This window comes from Acomys russatus, chromosome 22 (assembly GCF_903995435.1).
Source record: "Acomys russatus chromosome 22, mAcoRus1.1, whole genome shotgun sequence".
NCBI lineage: Eukaryota > Metazoa > Chordata > Mammalia > Rodentia > Muridae > Acomys > Acomys russatus.
The window spans coordinates 765361-783457 of NC_067158.1; the positions used below are offsets into that span (position 1 = coordinate 765361).

The 18097-nt window shown below is 46.1% G+C and overlaps 1 protein-coding gene across 1 annotated transcript in view; it reads left to right on the forward strand.

Annotated features, from left to right (window-relative positions):
* Positions 1-5525, forward strand: part of Sptbn1 (spectrin beta, non-erythrocytic 1) — a 117687-nt gene extending 112162 nt beyond the window's left edge. Inside the window, exons 32-35 of the mRNA XM_051165307.1 lie at positions 1671-1909; positions 2860-3033; positions 4372-4414; positions 5184-5525. Of these exons, the coding sequence (XP_051021264.1) occupies positions 1671-1909; positions 2860-3033; positions 4372-4414; positions 5184-5402 (675 nt within the window). The 3' untranslated portion in view covers positions 5403-5525. The remainder of the gene's footprint in view (positions 1-1670; positions 1910-2859; positions 3034-4371; positions 4415-5183) is intronic.
* Positions 5526-18097: the final 12572 nt, after the last annotated feature.

Here is an 18097-nt window from a genome sequence, read left to right on the forward strand (position 1 = left end):
CAGGCAGGAGGATTGAGAGTTCTAACCCATCCTGGGAAACATAGCAAGACACCATCTCAAGAACAAAGTGAAAAGAGAAGGGGGGAAATGTAGTAGCTAGCCTATTGCTCACACCGTGCCTGCAGGCTGTTGCTTTCACAGCCAGGCTAATTAAGCACTGTGCCCCTCAGCCCCCTGTTGTTTTTCCATAATAATCCATTTACCATATTGGTATAAGAACAGAATTTTAATCAGAAACAACCTTAAGATTGCATAATCTCTAGTCACACCCTAAACTCTGATGCTAATGATGGTAGTTTACATAAATTTATAATTCCGTACCCTTTTGCCAAGTTTTCCTTACCATTTTCCAAGAGAATTAGCTTTGTTTAAAATACAGCACTGGGCCCATCGCTCTAGTTAAGATCTCAGCAAGAGAGTTGACAGATCTGACTGTTCAGTGGTGGTGGCTAGTCTACCGCTTCTACTGCCAAGGTTGCTGCTAACTGGGTGTCACTCTGACTCTGGACAGCAGTGGTGGGGGATTTTAGCTAATGGCTGTGCCATTGATACTCCATGTTTGTCTGTGTATGAGGGGTGCAGGTTGTCTGTAATCTACTAAAGCGTCAGCCACACCCTGCTTTAGTAACTTGCTAATCCGTGCCCTGGATATATCAGCCAGGGGCTGCTACAGTTAATGGTACACAGTTGATGGTACACAGGCCGAAAACGATAATGAATCAAGACCCTACTACATTTCCAAAGCCGCAAAACCGTGTGGGTTACAATTTAAGTGAGCTTGGGAAGGAACGCTCCTGAAGACGTCTCCAGACTGAAGGGTCAGAGCCGCTGGAAGCCTGGCTGTCTCAGTGCAGCAAGGCACCGTGATCAACCAGCCGTGATGGGGAAGGCCCTGGTTCTGTCTTTGTTTGGGGGTAAATAGCTGTGTGGCGTTGAGTGACTGTGATTGGCTTTTCCGGCTCCTTTAACACAAACTACAACCCACTCACGATTCAACTTGGGCAGATGTGGTTCAGTTGGTGTTTGTGGACTTGCCTCATTTCCTTCCAGCTCCAGTCTAACAGGGATGAGAGATGTGAAATGCATGACCGTGTCCTAATTTTGCATGTGTTTATGGTGGTACTGGAGGGGAGGGCTGTGGGAGAAGAACCAGGGAGGCTTTTTCAGAAACCAAAGGTGTTTCCTTGTTGCATCTGGGGGAATGCTGTGTAGCTCTGCCAGGATTGTCTCTCCATCTGTTGTGAATGCCCTTTTACTTCAACTTCAGCCCTTCTGGTGATGCCCTTGGATGTAAGGTGGCTGCTGTATAACGTCCACTCTCATACTTAATATATGTGTGATTGTTACCATTGTCTTTGTGTTTTAAAGTAACCACAAGAGGAGACGATCTGAGCTATGTTAGAGAAAATGGAGTAATCAGAGGAGTAGAGTGCAGTAAAACTCATACTGGCATTTTGCTTTTCTCATTTCCCCGCAAGCGGGCGGGCATTAATCCATTCCCACCTTCTAATGTCCTTGGCGTCCAGCTGGCTTTGCGGGATGTGCAATGGTTTTACTGTACTGCCTCCATCTGTGCCAGGCATTTATACACAGCCACGTGTGCGAGTCAGAGCGTATGTGGGCATCCCTTGCTCTCGGAGTTAGCTGAATGGCGTCTCCACTGTCCCTAGATGGCAGAAACCATGGACACAAGTGAAATGGTCAACGGTGCTGCAGAGCAGAGGACAAGCTCCAAAGAGTCCAGCCCCATCCCCTCTCCCACCTCTGACCGCAAGGCCAAATCCGCACTTCCGGCCCAGAGCGCTGCCACCCTGCCAGCTAGAACACAGGAGACGCCCGCGGCCCAGATGGAAGGCTTCCTCAATCGCAAACACGAATGGGAGGCCCACAACAAGAAAGCCTCAAGCAGGTAAAGATGGCGCATGCTCAGTGGGAAGCGGGAAGGCAGTCACCTCGTGGGCGTGGCCCAGGGTCGGTCACTCAGAAGCCCCAGAGCTTTGCACTCTTTTGTGACCTGTGTTGGTTGAGAAGTGAGGTGAGAATGGAGTGCTCAGTGTGAGGAGAGGAGGTACGGCGTGTGGACCTGTGGCTCACCCTGAGGAGGAGCTCACTAGAGTGAAGATCAGTCTTCCTGAAGTGCGGTGACTTGGTCGCAGGCTTCCTCGTGGGTTTAGCAGTGCGAGACACTCACTTCTCCATAGGAGTCTTCACGTTACCATCCCCACCAGTCTCAAGTTTATTATTATTTAGCTGATGAGGACATAGGGGCTCTGAGAGGTTATAAAAACATTCTTGTTTTTAGACATAAGTAAATGACAAAGCTGAGGTGAAAATCTCATGTAACTCCAAAGCGTGAGTGCTTAGCTGGTCAACCTGGTGTCTAGGACTACTGTGGATGTGTGGGGCATCCACGGCGAGCGCTGCCTTTCCTGTTGTTACACGCTAGTGTTCTGACACCTTGGGCTAATGCCTGAGGGGCACCAGAAATACGAATGGCCCTGGATCTACTCTCTTGTTAGCGGGTAAACCGCAGAAGGAGCAGCACGTAGGCTGAGGGAGAGTGTACCTGGGAGCCTTGTCCGTGTTCCTAGCATCAGTAAAAAGCTGCGAGTGCAGCGTGTATCAGAAGGAACGGCAGGTTGCGTGTTCCTCCCAACCTGCTACTGAGCCATATGTGCTGTCCCAGGGAGGTGGGCGTGGGAGGGTGGGGGGCTGTTACCCAGTATTAGTTCAGTTTAGAAAGGCTTTTATCAAGGGGTAGCACATGTGTGAAAATCATTTTCATGTGAGATTCTGGGTTCTTTCAGCAAGAATGAGTCACAGAACCTTGATATTTCTTTCTCTGCTGCACTCACTCAGGTCCTGGCACAATGTTTACTGTGTCATAAATAACCAAGAAATGGGCTTCTATAAAGATGCCAAGAGTGCTGCTTCCGGCATCCCTTACCACAGTGAGGTCCCCGTGAGCTTGAAGGAAGCCGCCTGTGAAGTGGCCCTTGATTACAAGAAGAAGAAGCACGTGTTCAAACTAAGGTAAGGGTATAAAACTCCGTCTGTGCCTGGGTGTTCGTCTCCTCCTGCCTCCCCTAAGAAAGTGAAGGCCCAGTCTGCAGAGGCTGTGGGGCCCAGTCAGTGCTTCCCTGGGCTCAGCTGTGCCTTCATTTCATGACCAGCACTGCTGGTGGACTGTTACCGCCTCAGAGTATAGTGGAAGCTTTAAAAAAGCATTTTGAGTCTTTCTGGCTTGTGCAGACTTGGGGATTACAATTGTTTGCTCCAGAGGTGGGTACTTTGAGTCATCCCAGAGCCCGAGGAGACAAACAGGAAGTCCTCAGGTGGGGCAGGCCCTGTCCTCCCCTGTTCTTCCCACACTTCTGCTTCCAAATGACTCCCTCCTTGTGGAAGACACCCCTTCACACCACATCCACACCCCATTCTCCTTGTGTTTGGAAATGGGCAAGCTATTTTGTTTCTTAAAAAGATGAAGGAAAAAAAAAAAAGGCAAGGTGGGTGGGAGGGTGCTCAGTGGGTGAAGGTGCTTTGTTGCCAAGCCTGGTATAACTCACTCCTCAGAACCCACGTGACTGAAAGGAAAGGAAACCACCTGCTGTAAGGGGTCTTTTGACCTTCAAGAGTGTGCGTGTGTACACACACACACACATTTTTAACATAGCGTTTTTAGGGTTAAAAGTAAAACATCGTGATGGCCAGTTACTTAGTTTGCTGCTGATTTGCTCTGTTGCTTTCTTGATCTGATGGGCTTCATCAAAGTTGGTCTGGGCCAAGCAATTTTATTGGGGTTATGGGTGAAGTTGGCGTGGCTCTCCTGAGGACTCTTAACAGGGCCTTTGGATCGTACAGACAGACATTTAGTCACAAAAGTCCCAGAGAGCCTGACCCTATGACTGTTCTACCTTAGCGTATACCCCATGGACCTCAGAGTCAGTTCCTGCCGCTGCGCCCATAGTGCCAGACATTACTGTGTCACACTTATGGCCTCCAGGTGTGCCTAAGTCTCGGGGACCCTTTCCATATCAGTTGGGTACCTCTAGAATGTGCAGATGTAGGAGACACAAATTCAGAAGCTAACATTTGAAAAGAACCCACCATTTTTTAAGAGTTTTCTCTTGAATTCATCTCTGGTCAGCAATTGAGAACACAAGTTTCTCTGTGTAGCCTTAGCTGCCCTGGCACTTTCTCTGTAGACCAAGTTGACCTCAAACTCATGAAGATCTGCCTGCCTCTGCCTCTCAGGGAATAAAGGTGTGCACCACTGTGCCTGGCCTGTATTTTTTAATGTATGTTTTTAAACTTTCTAATATGAAATCGTCACCTATGTAAGTGTAAAATATCATTTTCTTGAAATTACAGACTAAATGATGGCAACGAGTACCTCTTCCAAGCCAAAGATGACGTAAGTTACTGCTTGGTTTCGTTTTCTCAGATACTGAACTTCATGGAAGTGTTTATGGGATGTCCGGCTGTCAGGTCTTTACAGTCACTAACACTGGGCTAAAAGCAGCAAATGCCATCATGCTGTCCCTTGTGAAAGGAGGGGAGCTAGTATAGTATGTACCAGGTTCATTAGAACCTCGGGGCAAAGCCCTTTTATGAGGGGGTATGAGGCGGAGTGTATGTCCAAATGCCCTGGAGAAGAGAGGGTTACCTCAGTTTACATTTAAAAAGCCCCTTCTACCAAGAGAGCTACCCTGGAAGCGGGTGGGGCTGTAAGATGGCTTGGCTGGTAAAGGGCCTGCCACCAAGCCTAATGGCCTGAGTTCAATCCCAAGACCCAGTTTATATCAAGAGTGATTCGACTCTGAAAGTGTCCTCTGATCTGCATGCATGCACACACACAAACAAAAATGAAGCAAGTTTATTTAAGGATGAGAATGAAACCCTCGAGCCTGAGACTTGTCTTCACTAGCTCTCATAGGTATGTAGAACAGTATCCCAGAGTGACGGCCTGCAGGAGCTGTGGCACTGGGCTCATCTGAGAGGCTGATCCATATCCACTCTAGTACTCAGAAAACAGATATGCATTTAGGGACAATGACCCTAGTTAGAGGCGCCACTCCCAAGCCTTCCAGCTGCCAGGCTTGGATGGTCCTGGAGGTAAGACCTGAATACCTCATGCCCACCCTTCTCGACTGAGGCTCACCCGTGTCCCTTTCTTCATCTAGGAGGAAATGAACATGTGGATTCAGGCTATCTCCTCCGCCATCTCCTCTGACAAACATGACATGTCCGCCAGCACCCAGAGTACGCCAGCATCCAGCCGGGCACAGACCTTACCCACCAGCGTTGTCACCATCACCAGCGAGTCCAGTCCCGGCAAGAGGGAGAAGGACAAAGAGAAAGACAAAGAGAAGCGGTTCAGCCTTTTTGGCAAAAAGAAGTGAACTCCCTGTCGCCCTGCCCTTCTCTTACCTGTCCAGTGAGAGTCCAGCATGCACGCTCAGACCAACACATTACTCTGTGCCTAATGTTCCTCCATGTAGTTGTTTTTTTTTTTTTTTTTTCTTTTTTTTTAAAAAAAAAAAAATAATAATTTTTTTAATTTATAGAGTATTTCTGAGGGGTGGGGGAAACATACCTAAATACTTTATCTCCAAGTTACAAAAGTTTGAGGTGCAGAGGGAAGGCCAGATTTTTTTAATGAAATTATATAGATTAGATCTCAATATTTAAATTGTTCCTCAATTTTGTGAGGCTGTGTTGGAAATAACCCGCCTCTGATGCTGTTGGTTTGCAAGGCAGCGGTGCTTACACAATATTTGCTGTGCTCTCCAGAGACGATGGACCGATTTCCTGACACTATTCTCCATTCACTTCCGTGGTTACCCTGAGTCTTGACTATTACAAGTGCCCACGATGGGCATGACCTTTATTAAACAGATCGTGTATTATGATCTCTTGCTGCAGCCATAGTGCAGCTCCATGTAAACCTCCAGCCAAACCATTTGTATCTGGCATCACCTACTAACACACGACATGCGGCTTTTCTGCATCAATTGCTGTGACAGTTCAGAATGTCGGTATACAAGAAGGAATAGGAAATTGATAAGGTTTTAAATAATCTGTAATTTCAATCTTTTTTTTCTGAAATACATTATATTGTATGTTTGAGATAATTCTAGTACAAAGTATAATAAAGCTAGATGTATAATAAACCCTTTAAATCATTGGTAAGTGTATAAGTGGAATTGAAGCATTTACTGGACAAAGTAATGTTACTCTAATGGTTACTTGCTCGTGCGTGGCCACACTGTTATAATTTGCTTCATTACCTTGCTATTTGATACATAGTGTGCATTTCTCTGTCACTGTAACTATTGTAATGACAAATTTTCATCTTACTGCACAATCAAAATGGCATTGATAGGAATGAACTCCAGAGTCTGAGCCTGGACGGGGAGTGGTCGCTCAGGCCTGGTGCTCCATCGTACGACCTGTACCTCTCTCAACTTTTGCCCTATCTGTTAAATATATGCTATGTCATTAAATGCTTTTAAATCTAGCCTTGTGTCTAGCAGGTGCTTTTTCCTCTCCTATGCATGCATGCCTAACAGGGAATTTGCAGAGGAAGAAATAACAAACAGAAGGCATTAATATGGTAAGTCTGCGTTCCTCTGTCACACTTTGTATGTGACACTCCTACCAGGCTTTGAAAGCTGGACCAAACCAAGAATGAGTGGTGGCACATGAAAGTTTCATATTTTATAGCGTGTTGTAACCTTGTGCCCTGACATGATGGGCAAATGTTTTATGAAAAAGAGCAAGATACAGTTAGTACTTTAAACCAAGGGAAACTGTAGTGCCCCTGTTGCCTCCGCTTAGAGAACCAAGGCCATCCTTGGGAGTATGCAAACAAGTGGGCGTAGCTCTGTGGTGTGATCCACACTGCTCCAGAGTAATAGCTCATTTTGAGTCTCCTCCCTCAGCAAGTTTGGCTCAGGGCTCCCCAGCACTTGGGTCTCCTGAGGTGGAAAGTCTGAGGCTTATCTTGGTTGTGGTGTCTTTCAAATCCAACAGTTTGTTTTTGTGTTGATCAAGGTCATGTCTCAGCAGAAAGAGCACTAGACGGAGGGATTCGACTATGCTGCACTCAAGACCTTGCTGAGCCCTGTTCCATTGTGTGCCTGTTCCCAGACACCCTGGAAGATGGACATGATGGGGCCACAAGAGGCAACTGGGCTTGTGAAAGTTTCTATTTGGCCTTCACTTGTCCCTTCAAATATTTGTCACATTTTAGAGGCCTATTGTGTCTCCAGTGGGAATGGAAGCAATGGAGTGTTAGCAGTTTCCTGCAATGGGTTCTTTAAAGAGAGGGCATTTTATCTTACAGAACCAAAGGGACTTTCTCTACGGGGTGTCTGGGTAGGGTGGAACCTGGGAGATTTCCACAAGGCACTCAGGCAAAGCCTTAGTACATAGAGCACATCCCCCAGGAGCATCTACTCGAAAGTGCACTTGCCCTTTTAGATTATTTTAGTTATTTCCATTATTCTTAAAGCTTCATTTTCTGAGGGAAATCGTCGCTCAGTGCTTTAAGCTCCCATTCAAGGACTTCATCTAAGTCAGTAGTTCTCAACCTGTGAGTTGAGACGGTCAGAGGCCAGCTTTGACACACAGGGTAAACTGAGGCAGGATGTAGGATCAGACACAGAGGCCAGACTTCTGGTGATTCGAGGCCAGCACTGCTTATAGCTGGCAAGAAACTGAACATTTTAACTCTTTAGAAGCCTGTGCTGACAGCACCTGCCTTACGGTGCCACTGATGGTGGCCAGATGGTAGAGAAAGAAAAGAAGCAAGGCAGGCTCCAACAACCATTTTTTTACCCCTCTAGCTCTTTGTATACTCTCTAAGGCAAAGTTCCATACAGAAGAAGAATAATTACCTCAGCCATAAAAGCAGTTATCACAAAAACAGCTAAACTCGGCACACAAGAGGTAGTTAGAGCAGGATTATTGATAACATGCTTTTCTATTAAAGCTCGCGCCTAACTAAACATGCTTTATTTTTCAAAGTAATATTTTTATCTTCCATCTCACACGTTAATTATAAGTTCAAAGTGATGGTTTTTACATCATAGGTTGGCAAGTTTTTTCCTAGAAACAGATCATCTATCTTAGTCTTATCTTTGAAGTCTTACGTCGCTATAAAGTAGCTAATCATCCATTCTCTGTGCTTCTATCCATAATAGAATCGCCCGTTCCGTATTTATGGCTTTTCTTATCATGGTGCACACCAATATTTGTGACGTTGTCACTGGATCTGACTTAGAATGAATGTTTTCCTTGATCATTAACTTGTCCTAAGCCTATTTTTCTTCCTACGTGCTTACAACACACGGAAGTTCACTGAACTCCTTTTGCAGTCTCTGCTGTTCTATAGGGAAGAGGTACATTTTACTTTTGATTCTAACTTTTAAACTTTCTATCAACTATCTTAACTTTTTAACTTCTTAAAATTACTTGAATCGAATCAGGAATTGTATAAAAATCATTGTCAAGAATTAGAAAATCAATTCGTCTAAACAGCATTATTTTATAAAAGTGCATCTTCATGTTGATCTGCAGGAAATTTGCCCAACAGAGTGAGCTAACACACGGGAAGCAGTCAACCAGACTGTAGGCAGTGAGGGTCTCCCCACGTTCAGTCACACCACGCCAGATATGTGAGGACTACCCAATGACAGGCATGGGAGGGCAGGTCAGCAACAAGAAGAAATCTGAAGATGAAGTCCCTGGGCCGTGCCTCTGCAGAGTGCACCCATCACAGCCATGCAAAACGGTGGGCCGTCCCCAGGAAGTTCACTTGCTCACTGCAGCTTTTCCATGCATGGCATCTGCCACGTGACCCCTTTGGAGCAGGGGTGTCACATGAGATACCCTATATATCAGATACTTAAAACTCATAACAGCAAAATTGCAGTTATAAAGTGGCAAAAAAATGATTTCATGGTTGGGTGTCACCAGACCATGAGGGACTGTATTTAAGGAATTGTATTAGGAAGCAAGTCACTGCCCACCCCACTTGATGAAGATGGCGTAGAGTGTGGTTTGAAGCCGCTGCTTGGTGCACATATCAGGTGCTTTCTTGCTACCAGCTGCTAAACCTGCCCGTCAATCTTTTCTTGTGGGTTGCAGGGCCTTGCTCCTGTGCACCTGTGATCACTCTCTTAGCTTACACATTACCTTCTGCTCTTTGAGACCAGGATGGCTAAACTGTGAGAGTTTCCTACCAGCCCCATGACAACCCCCATTACCTCTGCCAAGCACCTACTGTGTGCCAGCTACTCCAGGAAGCAGTGCTCAGGGGCTTTAGTGCCACACTCCTCACTGTGTGCTTCAGCCTCTGCCTTTGGGAGGGGCTGGAATTCAGAGGTGAATAACATTGTACATACCTCAGTTCTGGCTACCTGGTGGTACTTTGCTCTTTAACACATTTGCCAACATACTCAAAGCTGCCCCTTGGCACAGCAATTTTTTTTTTTTTTTCCCTCCTCAAGACAGGGTTTCACTGTGTAACCTTGGCTGTTCTGGAACTCACCTGTACTCCAGGCTGGCCTCAAACCCAGAGATCTATCTGCCTTGGCCTTCCAAGTGGCATTGCAAATCCTAACAGGACCCCTTTATTTTCCAACCACACCTAGCTTGGGAGAGCAGACAGGAGATACCAAGTAGTAAAGGCCTTCAAGGGGCTCTGTTCCTGTCTCTCCTATCACTAACATCTGCAAAGCTCCCCGTTACAGCAGCTGAGGGAGGAATACTTGAGACACACTTACAGGTCGACAGGCAAAGAGCTAATGTGGGGTGCTACACAGTTACACATGAGGGTAGAGAGACACTGAGCAGTTAAGAGCACTTGCTGTGTTATTCAGAGGATATAGGTTGGGTTGCCAGTACCCATACCTGACAGTTCATAACCAACTGTAGCTATAATTCCAAGAGTTCCAACACCCTCTTCTGGCTCCCATGGGTACCTAGCATACATGTGGGGCACATACATGCTGGCATGCATGCATACACATACATTTTTAAATTTTACACATTAACAAAATCCCTGTGGTCTTGGTTAAGATTTTATTGTTGTAAAGAGACACCATGACCACAGCAACTCTTATAATGAAAAACATGTAATTGGGGCTGGCTTACAGTTTCAGAGATTTAGTCCATTATTGTCATAACAGGAAACATGGTAGCATGCAGGCACACAGGGTGATGGAGGAGCTGAGAGTTCTACATCTTGATCCACAGGAGCAGAAGGAGACTGTGTGCCACAATATGCATAGCTTAAGCATAGGAGACTTCAAAGCTTGCCCCCACAGCAACACACTTCTTCCAAAAAGGCCATAGCCTACTCCAGCAAGGCCATGTTGGACCCTGGGAGTCCAATTCGGTAAGGGGGTTGCCGCGAGAAACCACTCAAGTCACACCAGCTGAGAGGTATAGGTAAAATTTATTACTGACACACCAGAAGTCCCAATTGTTGATGTGTCAGGGTCTCTCAGCACACGGGAGGCAAAGGACCCGAGTAGCTGTTATAGATTGCTTATAAAGGCTAAAACCGCAAGCCAGGGGGAGGACCTGACCTTTAAACTGATTGGTTGGGCTTCTGTATCTGAGGTATGTGAGCAGGATGATTGGCTCGGGCCAGATTAACTGGGGGCAGAGAGCAGTCCATGTAGGGGCTTTCCTCACAGGGTGTTTTCCTAAAGCTGCAGGTGGTGTTTTGTTTTGCTGGTTTCTTGGAACTAGGACAGGGGTCAAATGGCCCCGAGCTTGGCCTTGTTTTTCAGGCTTTTCAGCCACACCTAATAGTATCACTCCCTATGGGCCAAGCATTCAAACACGGGAGTGTATTGGGGTGGGGGTGATTCCTATTCAAACCACCACACCTACAAGAAAAAGCACTAGACAGGAACACCCTCCAACTGAAAATAGACTTGCTTGCTTGCTTGCTTGCATGCTCGCTTGCTTGCTCTGTGACCACAAAGCCTGTGTCTGCTCCCTGGTGAGCTCTGCTTATTCTGTCCCATAGATGGACTGGAGGAGGGTGGCAATGTTGGAGCCACAAGAAGCAAGTTTTGAAATGGGGTCCTCCAAAAGGCGGCAATTTTAATCTATTCCTTCTGAGAAGGTCCTCATGGATTTGGGGGAAGCCATTGACTCATGTATGAGGCTTGCTGGAAGAAAGTATTTGGAGGAGAAGAGGCATAATGTCCAACATGCCTCAGAAGGGAAAGAATTTAAATGCTGTGATAGAACCTGTCCACTTAATTTGGGGCATTTAACATACCCGTTATTTATCATGGTCAGTGAGGAGAGGGAGGAAGAACCCTGATATGGGAGCACATTAGATGCCTACAGGTCTCTGGGCTGGTAGAGGCCCTGTATATTCCATTGCAAAGTTGTGTAGCACTTGGAGCACAACCAAGAGCACCACCATTGCCACGATGGCTGTGACCAGCATTGCAAGTTTTAGCAGCCAGTGCTCCCCTTAGCATTCATGTTACCCCATTGTGATGCTCCAGGCACTGGGGTATTGCTAGTACTAAGAGCAGCCATGTCACCCCAAGGAAGGGAAGACACCCACGGCAGAGCTGGTATGTCTGAAGCTTTGACAAGACCTTCCTGACCTCATGACCTTCACACTGCTGTGTTTATGTCTAGAGCGTGGGAGGAGGATGTTTCTCATTGGTCTCCTGCTTTTTTTTTTTTTTTTTTTTTTTTTTTTCTTTTTTTGCTTCCCAGTCCCACCCAAGTACCCATAACCTAACATTCCTGCCAGAATGCACTAAAACTGCTGAAACCATGAGCAAAATTAGATTTTCCTATCTTGTTGTGTTAGGTGCTTTGCTGTCACAGCTATATGGGAAGTGACTAAGTGTGGGGCACTGCTGGAGAGCTTGAAGTCTGGAGCATCCGGACGGATGGTCAACTGAGCTCAGTCTATTATGACCAACTGCCTTTCTCATCCAAGTTCTCTCTTCCTCTAATCTGGCCTCACCCCCTCCCCCCACCCCTCATCCCTATCATCTAAAGAACACCACAAAGCCCTCAGGGAAGATCACAGGCCTGACCCTTTCCTGAAAAGAAAACCAGTTTAGCAAATACCTAGGGATTCCTGGAGTACTCCACCCTATGCTAGGGAGATCCTAGCCTTAAGCAAATTACTCTCAAATGTACCTAGAAGTTCTCCCCGAACCCACAGGATAATTAAGTACTGTGTTTTCCATCTTGTGATAGGACCCCCATGCTACTGCATGTAAATGAGGTGCTGTACCACTGCATGTGATTAAGGATCCTGGCACCACTAGCCTGAAGGAATCAGACACATTCACCCACAACCCCCTCCCCACTGCTCAGGGTTTATAAATAAAGACTGACTCTTGCTCTCGGGTGCTTGATAGACCACCACCATGACCATCTAAGACTCCATTTATTCTGGGGAGGAACCACCGCTGGACACCCAGGGTCTGTCTGCCAGTCAAGGCAACGATGGCAGAGCTGCCTTGGCAGCTGATCCATTGCCGCTAACTTGGTGCTGACCGCTGGTGAAGCACCACCAGGCCCGCATCTCACTGGACCTGACTGCTGGCCAGTTTCAAACAACCACCTGCTTCCTCTGATGTGCTGCATCACACAGCAGCTAAACAAAGGGTTGTAATGCTTTGGTATCATTACTGGCTTGTGGAGCTCCCAAGCCTCCACTGCCACCTGATACGGGCAATTTCACTCTAAAAGAGCTAAACTTTAACACCTCCCCCGGTAAGATCAGGAGCCTGGCCTAGTGCCGGGCTTTGGGCCTCACCCTGGACTGACCCACGGGAAGAGTAACCCAGGCCTCAGCCAGATGCTGAACAGCAACTAAGGCAGACCAGAGGACCTCTACTGTGTTCACTCAATAGCTATGCAAGCCTAGATTGATTGACTGATTTTTTTTTTAAAGATTTAGTTATTTTTGTATTAAGTACACAGTGCTCTGCCTGCACATCTGCAGGCCAGAGGAGGGCGTCAGATCACATTATAGATGGTTGTGAGCCACCATATGGTTGCTGGGAATTGAACTCATGACCTCTGGAAGAGCTCTTAACTGCTGAGCCATCTCTCCCGCCCCCAATTGACTGATCTTTTTGTAGATAAAAACACCTAGATAATCTTTCTGCTTCAGCCTCCCAGGGCAAGCCGGGGTTCATCTGTGTGGTGTGGTATGTAGCTATGCATAGGGATGCATGTATGTTGTGGCCCAAAGACAACCTTATATGCTGTCACTCGGCATTGCCCACCGGCCAGCAAGTGCCCATTGTGATACCATTACATTTCCCGTTCCCTGAATTAACAGGATCACAGGCGAATTTTAAGTATCAAGATATCTGATATTGCCCAAAAATCTAAATAGGAAATTCTTTTCAAATGCAATAATAGAGGCGACCAAAGTGCAGGTAACTATGGAGTCAGGGACTCCTTTATTCAAAGAATACTTATAAAATTATGAGACTTCATTATAATTTGAAATGAAATACCATGGAGCTCTGTGGTTTTGGTTTTGCTTTTCTTCCAATACTGAGGATGTAAACCAGTACATGATAGATGAGGGTTGTACACTGAGTACCGGTGAATCCTACAGACACCTTTAATGTGAACTATATGTCACCTGTGAGAACAACTCCAACCCAACAAGAAAAAATGGTGCCGATAAATAAGAACAATGTTCCGTTTTAAGGAATTAACTTCTGCCAGGTGGAGGTGGAGTGCATCTGTAATCCCAGCACTAGGGCGGCACAGGTAAGCAAATTTATGTGAGTTCGAGGCCAGCCTGGTCTATGAAGGGAGATCCAGGACAGCCAAGGCTGTACAGAGAACCCCTGTCTCAAAAAACAAAACAAAACAAAAACAATAGAAGAAGAAGAAGAAGAAGAAGAAGAAGAAGAAGAAGAAGAAGAAGAAGAAGAAGAAGAAGAAGGAGAAGTATTAACTTCTACATAAGCTCAAAGACAGTCCTGATAAATTCCCAATTTAAAAGCCTGGGAATATTTTTTAAAGATACATTTTAGCTGATCTAGATGACTCCTGAGGTTGAGCTCGGGCCTACACACACACACACACACACACACACACACACACACACACACACACACAAATTTGGATGATCTTAAAACTTTAAGCCCTCAACTAACATTACCCAGTGAAATGAATTCAAAGTGAATTAAATCTTTAAAAAAAAAAAAAAAGTCAAATTAGCCAGGTGTGGTGGTGCACAACCTTTAATCCCAGCAGAAGCAGGCAGATCTCTGTGAATTCAAGGCCAGCTTGATCTTCAAAGTGAGTCCAGGACAGCCAGGCCTGTTACACAGAAAAACCCTGTCTTAAAAAACAAAAAAGTAAAATTAAAATACAGTGACATTTTTTTCTTAGACTTCAGATGGAGGAAAATAATGTTAAAATATATAGATGAGTATATAAAAAGATAACACTCTAAAATTCAATAAAGCAACTGGGTGTGGTGACACACAGCTGTAATCTCAACACTTGGGAGACTGAAACAAAAAGATTGCCACAAATTTTAGACCAGCCTGGGCCACAGAGCTCACTCTAAGCCACCTTGGACTATAGAGTAGCACCCTGCCTCAAAAATAAACAACAAAATGAAATGAAACAGCATACAAATGTCAGAGAAAAATATTTCCACTACAAAAGGAAGGCTCTTCTCTCCTCTCTCTCTCTCTCTCTCTCTCTCTCTCTCTCTCTCTCTCTCTCTCTCTCTCTCTCTCTCTCGTAGGCTCTGTTTCTTAACAATTAAACTTTATTATACAACCCAACTAGCTTACACAAGAGGGGAAAAAGGTTAAAGGGAAAAAAGAGTGAACCTTCCAGTATCCATTCCACAGGACGGGTCCTTAGGTGTCTCTGGACTGTTCGCTGATCCACGTGCACTCAAGCCCAGTCTCAACCTGCTGTTGTTCTCTCCTCTCCACCTGTCTGGGTCACATTGAGGGTCGATTAGAAAAACAATAGTCCAGGTGGAGTCCCCAGGTTTGCTTTCTGAATTTCAGGCCCAGGATGGCTCCACTCAGTCTATCACAAGGTATCCATGGGGTGCCCAAGGGTAAAGCCCGCCAAGACTGCTTTTAACTGTGACAAACCTTACAGTCTTTCTCTCCCCCCCGCCCGTGTGTGTGTGTGTGTGTGTGTGTGTGTGTGTGTGTGTCTGTGTGTGTATGTGTGTGTGTCTGTGTGTGTTTGCATGCATGCAATGAAGTATTTGGTGTGTGCATACCATGGCATACATATGGAGGTCAGAGGAAAACATTTGGGAATTGGTTTTCTTCCACTGTGGATTCTGGAGATAAAACTCACAAGGCTTGTGCAACAAATACTTCCACCTGCTGAGCCACTGTATCAGCCCTTAAAATTATTTTATAAAGAAAATAAGTAATTTATTTATGAAAAAAATTTAAATTTATAAAGAAAATAACTAATCTCAGTACAGGCAAAATCTTGAAGAAAATCTTAGGGAATAGCTGAACTGCTCAGCACACAGTGATCATGGTGTTGTTGAACCCTCTCACCCAACTCGGGAAGGGAGTTGCCGTGAGAGACCACATGAGGCACAACGCACTGATGCAAAAGCAATGGTTTATTGCTGATGCACCAGGGTCCCTCAGCACTTGAGAGGCCAAGGACCACCCCGTGACTGTTACAGGCTAGTTTTAAAGGCTAAAACCGCAAAGCAGGTGGCGTTGCTTATCAAGTTAGACCATATGGACATTAGGACATCTGGCGTTGGGAGACCTCTTGTGGGGACTTGGGTGTGGGTCCCTAGAGCAGTTACTGGAAACCGTATGGAACCTCTGATATTTGGGAGCTCGAATGTAGTAGCTATTCTGGGAACTAGGGTGGAACTCCTGAGGCTAGCAGTAACGAGAAGTGGGAGAAGCCTCTGGGTAGGCAGGGCAAACAAGCGTCTTACATTTTATAATTTTACTGTTTCTCATTCCCTCCTCTTGTATCTGGCCTCAATCTTGAGGCTCTTGTTTAAGGGCTTGGTACTGTTGGGTCAGGATTAAGGCCTGAGTGACATTAAGTCAATCTTTGATAAAGGCCATTAAGTGGTGTAAGAGGCAAGGGCCGAAGGTGAGTATGAGCAGGAGCAAGAGCAGGGGTCCAATGATAGACAAGATCAGGGTGGAATACCAAGGGGACTGACTGTACCATTTTTTAAACCATCCCTAGTGGGCCTCCTGTTCTCGTTGCCGCTTGTCAAGGCATTCTCGGGGCTTGGTCATGGAATCTCTAACTACCCCAGAATGATTCACATAAAAACAACACTATTCTTTTAAAGCTGCGCATAAACCTCCTTCTTTGAGAAACACCAGTTCTAGCCCTCTTCTATTTTGTAGGACCACCTCAGATAGTGATGTGAGGGACTCTTTTGACTTGGTGATAGACTGCTCTATGGCATAAGGTCCTTGTCTATAGCTGTTCTAAGCATGTCAAACTGTTGGGTCCCATGAATTAAGGCTGCTGTCCCTGTCCCCACTCCTGCTGCAACCCCTAGGCTTAACATGACAGCCAGAGTCAGAGTGACTGGCTCTCTCTGAAAGTGGGAGGGGCATGTGTCCTTTTAGTTGGCCTTGAAAGCCTTGGCAGTCTGGTAGTAAATTCTGGGGACAAGCTGGACTAGCACACAATAGTGGGTTGTAGCAAATATGGCGGTGGAGACACAAGGGGTGAGTCCAGTGCTGCAGGCCCACCATATGTTAGAGGAAGGAGTAAGGAATACAACTGTTGGGGCCTCAAGGGCACACGTTGTTGTCCCCTAGTGTCTGCAAGGACAGGGTTGGGGCCCAAAGGGGCCTTGAACGGAGGTTCTTTAATCTTGAGTCTAATTTTGATAAAGTCCCAGGTGGAGGAGGGTTTTTAATAAGTATTTTTTGTAGTCTTGAATCCCCAGGTTTTACAATGGTAGTCACAGGCCCCTCTACATTTGCCTTTATCTCTCTTTTTATGATAACCTGGACATATATAGAAGAATAGCCGTCGTAACAGGCTCCTTAGTCTAACAGTCCCGCACCCTCCCCAGGAAACTAAACCTATCTTTCCAGAGGGGGATTCGATGGTTGGGGCCTTGTTTGGGTCGGTATGTTCCTCTATATCCTAATTAGCAGGGGCCCCTATTGCCAGTTGACACAAGTCAGGATACAAGGGTGGCCACCAGGTCCAGAGGGTTGTCTTACTAGAGATTTTTTAGATGGAATCTCCATTTTGTGAGATGACCTGCCATGCTAATTTTATAGGGCGGTGTGGGTTGGGGTCTGCCTTTATGTAGAGAATCAGTAACAAGAGGGGGAGCACAGTTAAGGACCAGATCAGGTCAGTCTTATCTTTAGAGGATCCTCGGAACAGTGGAGCTGCCATTGGTTGCGGTGGTCAGAGTTGGAGGGAGCAGCCTTGGTGTGGGAGGCATGTATCCAGGCTATAATTCCATCTACCTTGAGAGCAGTGGGTGTGGTAAGGAGTACGGTGTAAGGTCCCTTTTACCTGGGTTCAAGTCCTTGAGAGCAGTGTCTCCTGATGTAGACTGAGTCACCGATATGGAAAGGGTGCCCCATCTGGTTGTGGCCAGGCTTATAGATCTCGGGGAGAGGGGCCCAAACTTGGGCCTGCACCACTTGTAGCCCTTTTAGGCAAGCCTGTAAATCAGTTTTGGAAGCAAAAGGCGGATAAGAATTAAGCATTGTAGACAGGGATAGTGGGCCTCCATAAAGGATCTTATAGGGGGTTAGAACAAAACAGAGGACAGAGTTAAAGGTAGGAGGTGTCTCTAGTCTTTTAAGCCAGTCTCAATGGTCAATTTAGTCAGTGTCTCTTTTAGATCTATTTATTTTTACCTGTCCTGAACTTTGGGGTCTATAAGCATAATGTAATTTTTAATTAGCCCCCAAGATCTTGGCCAATCCCTGACTTACCTGGGAGACGAAGGCCGGCCCGTTGTCTGACTCAATTACCTTGGGGAGTCCGAAGCAAGGGAAGGGTCTGGGATGCTGCTTTTACTATGTGGCCATGGCCACAGTTCTGTCAAAAGGCA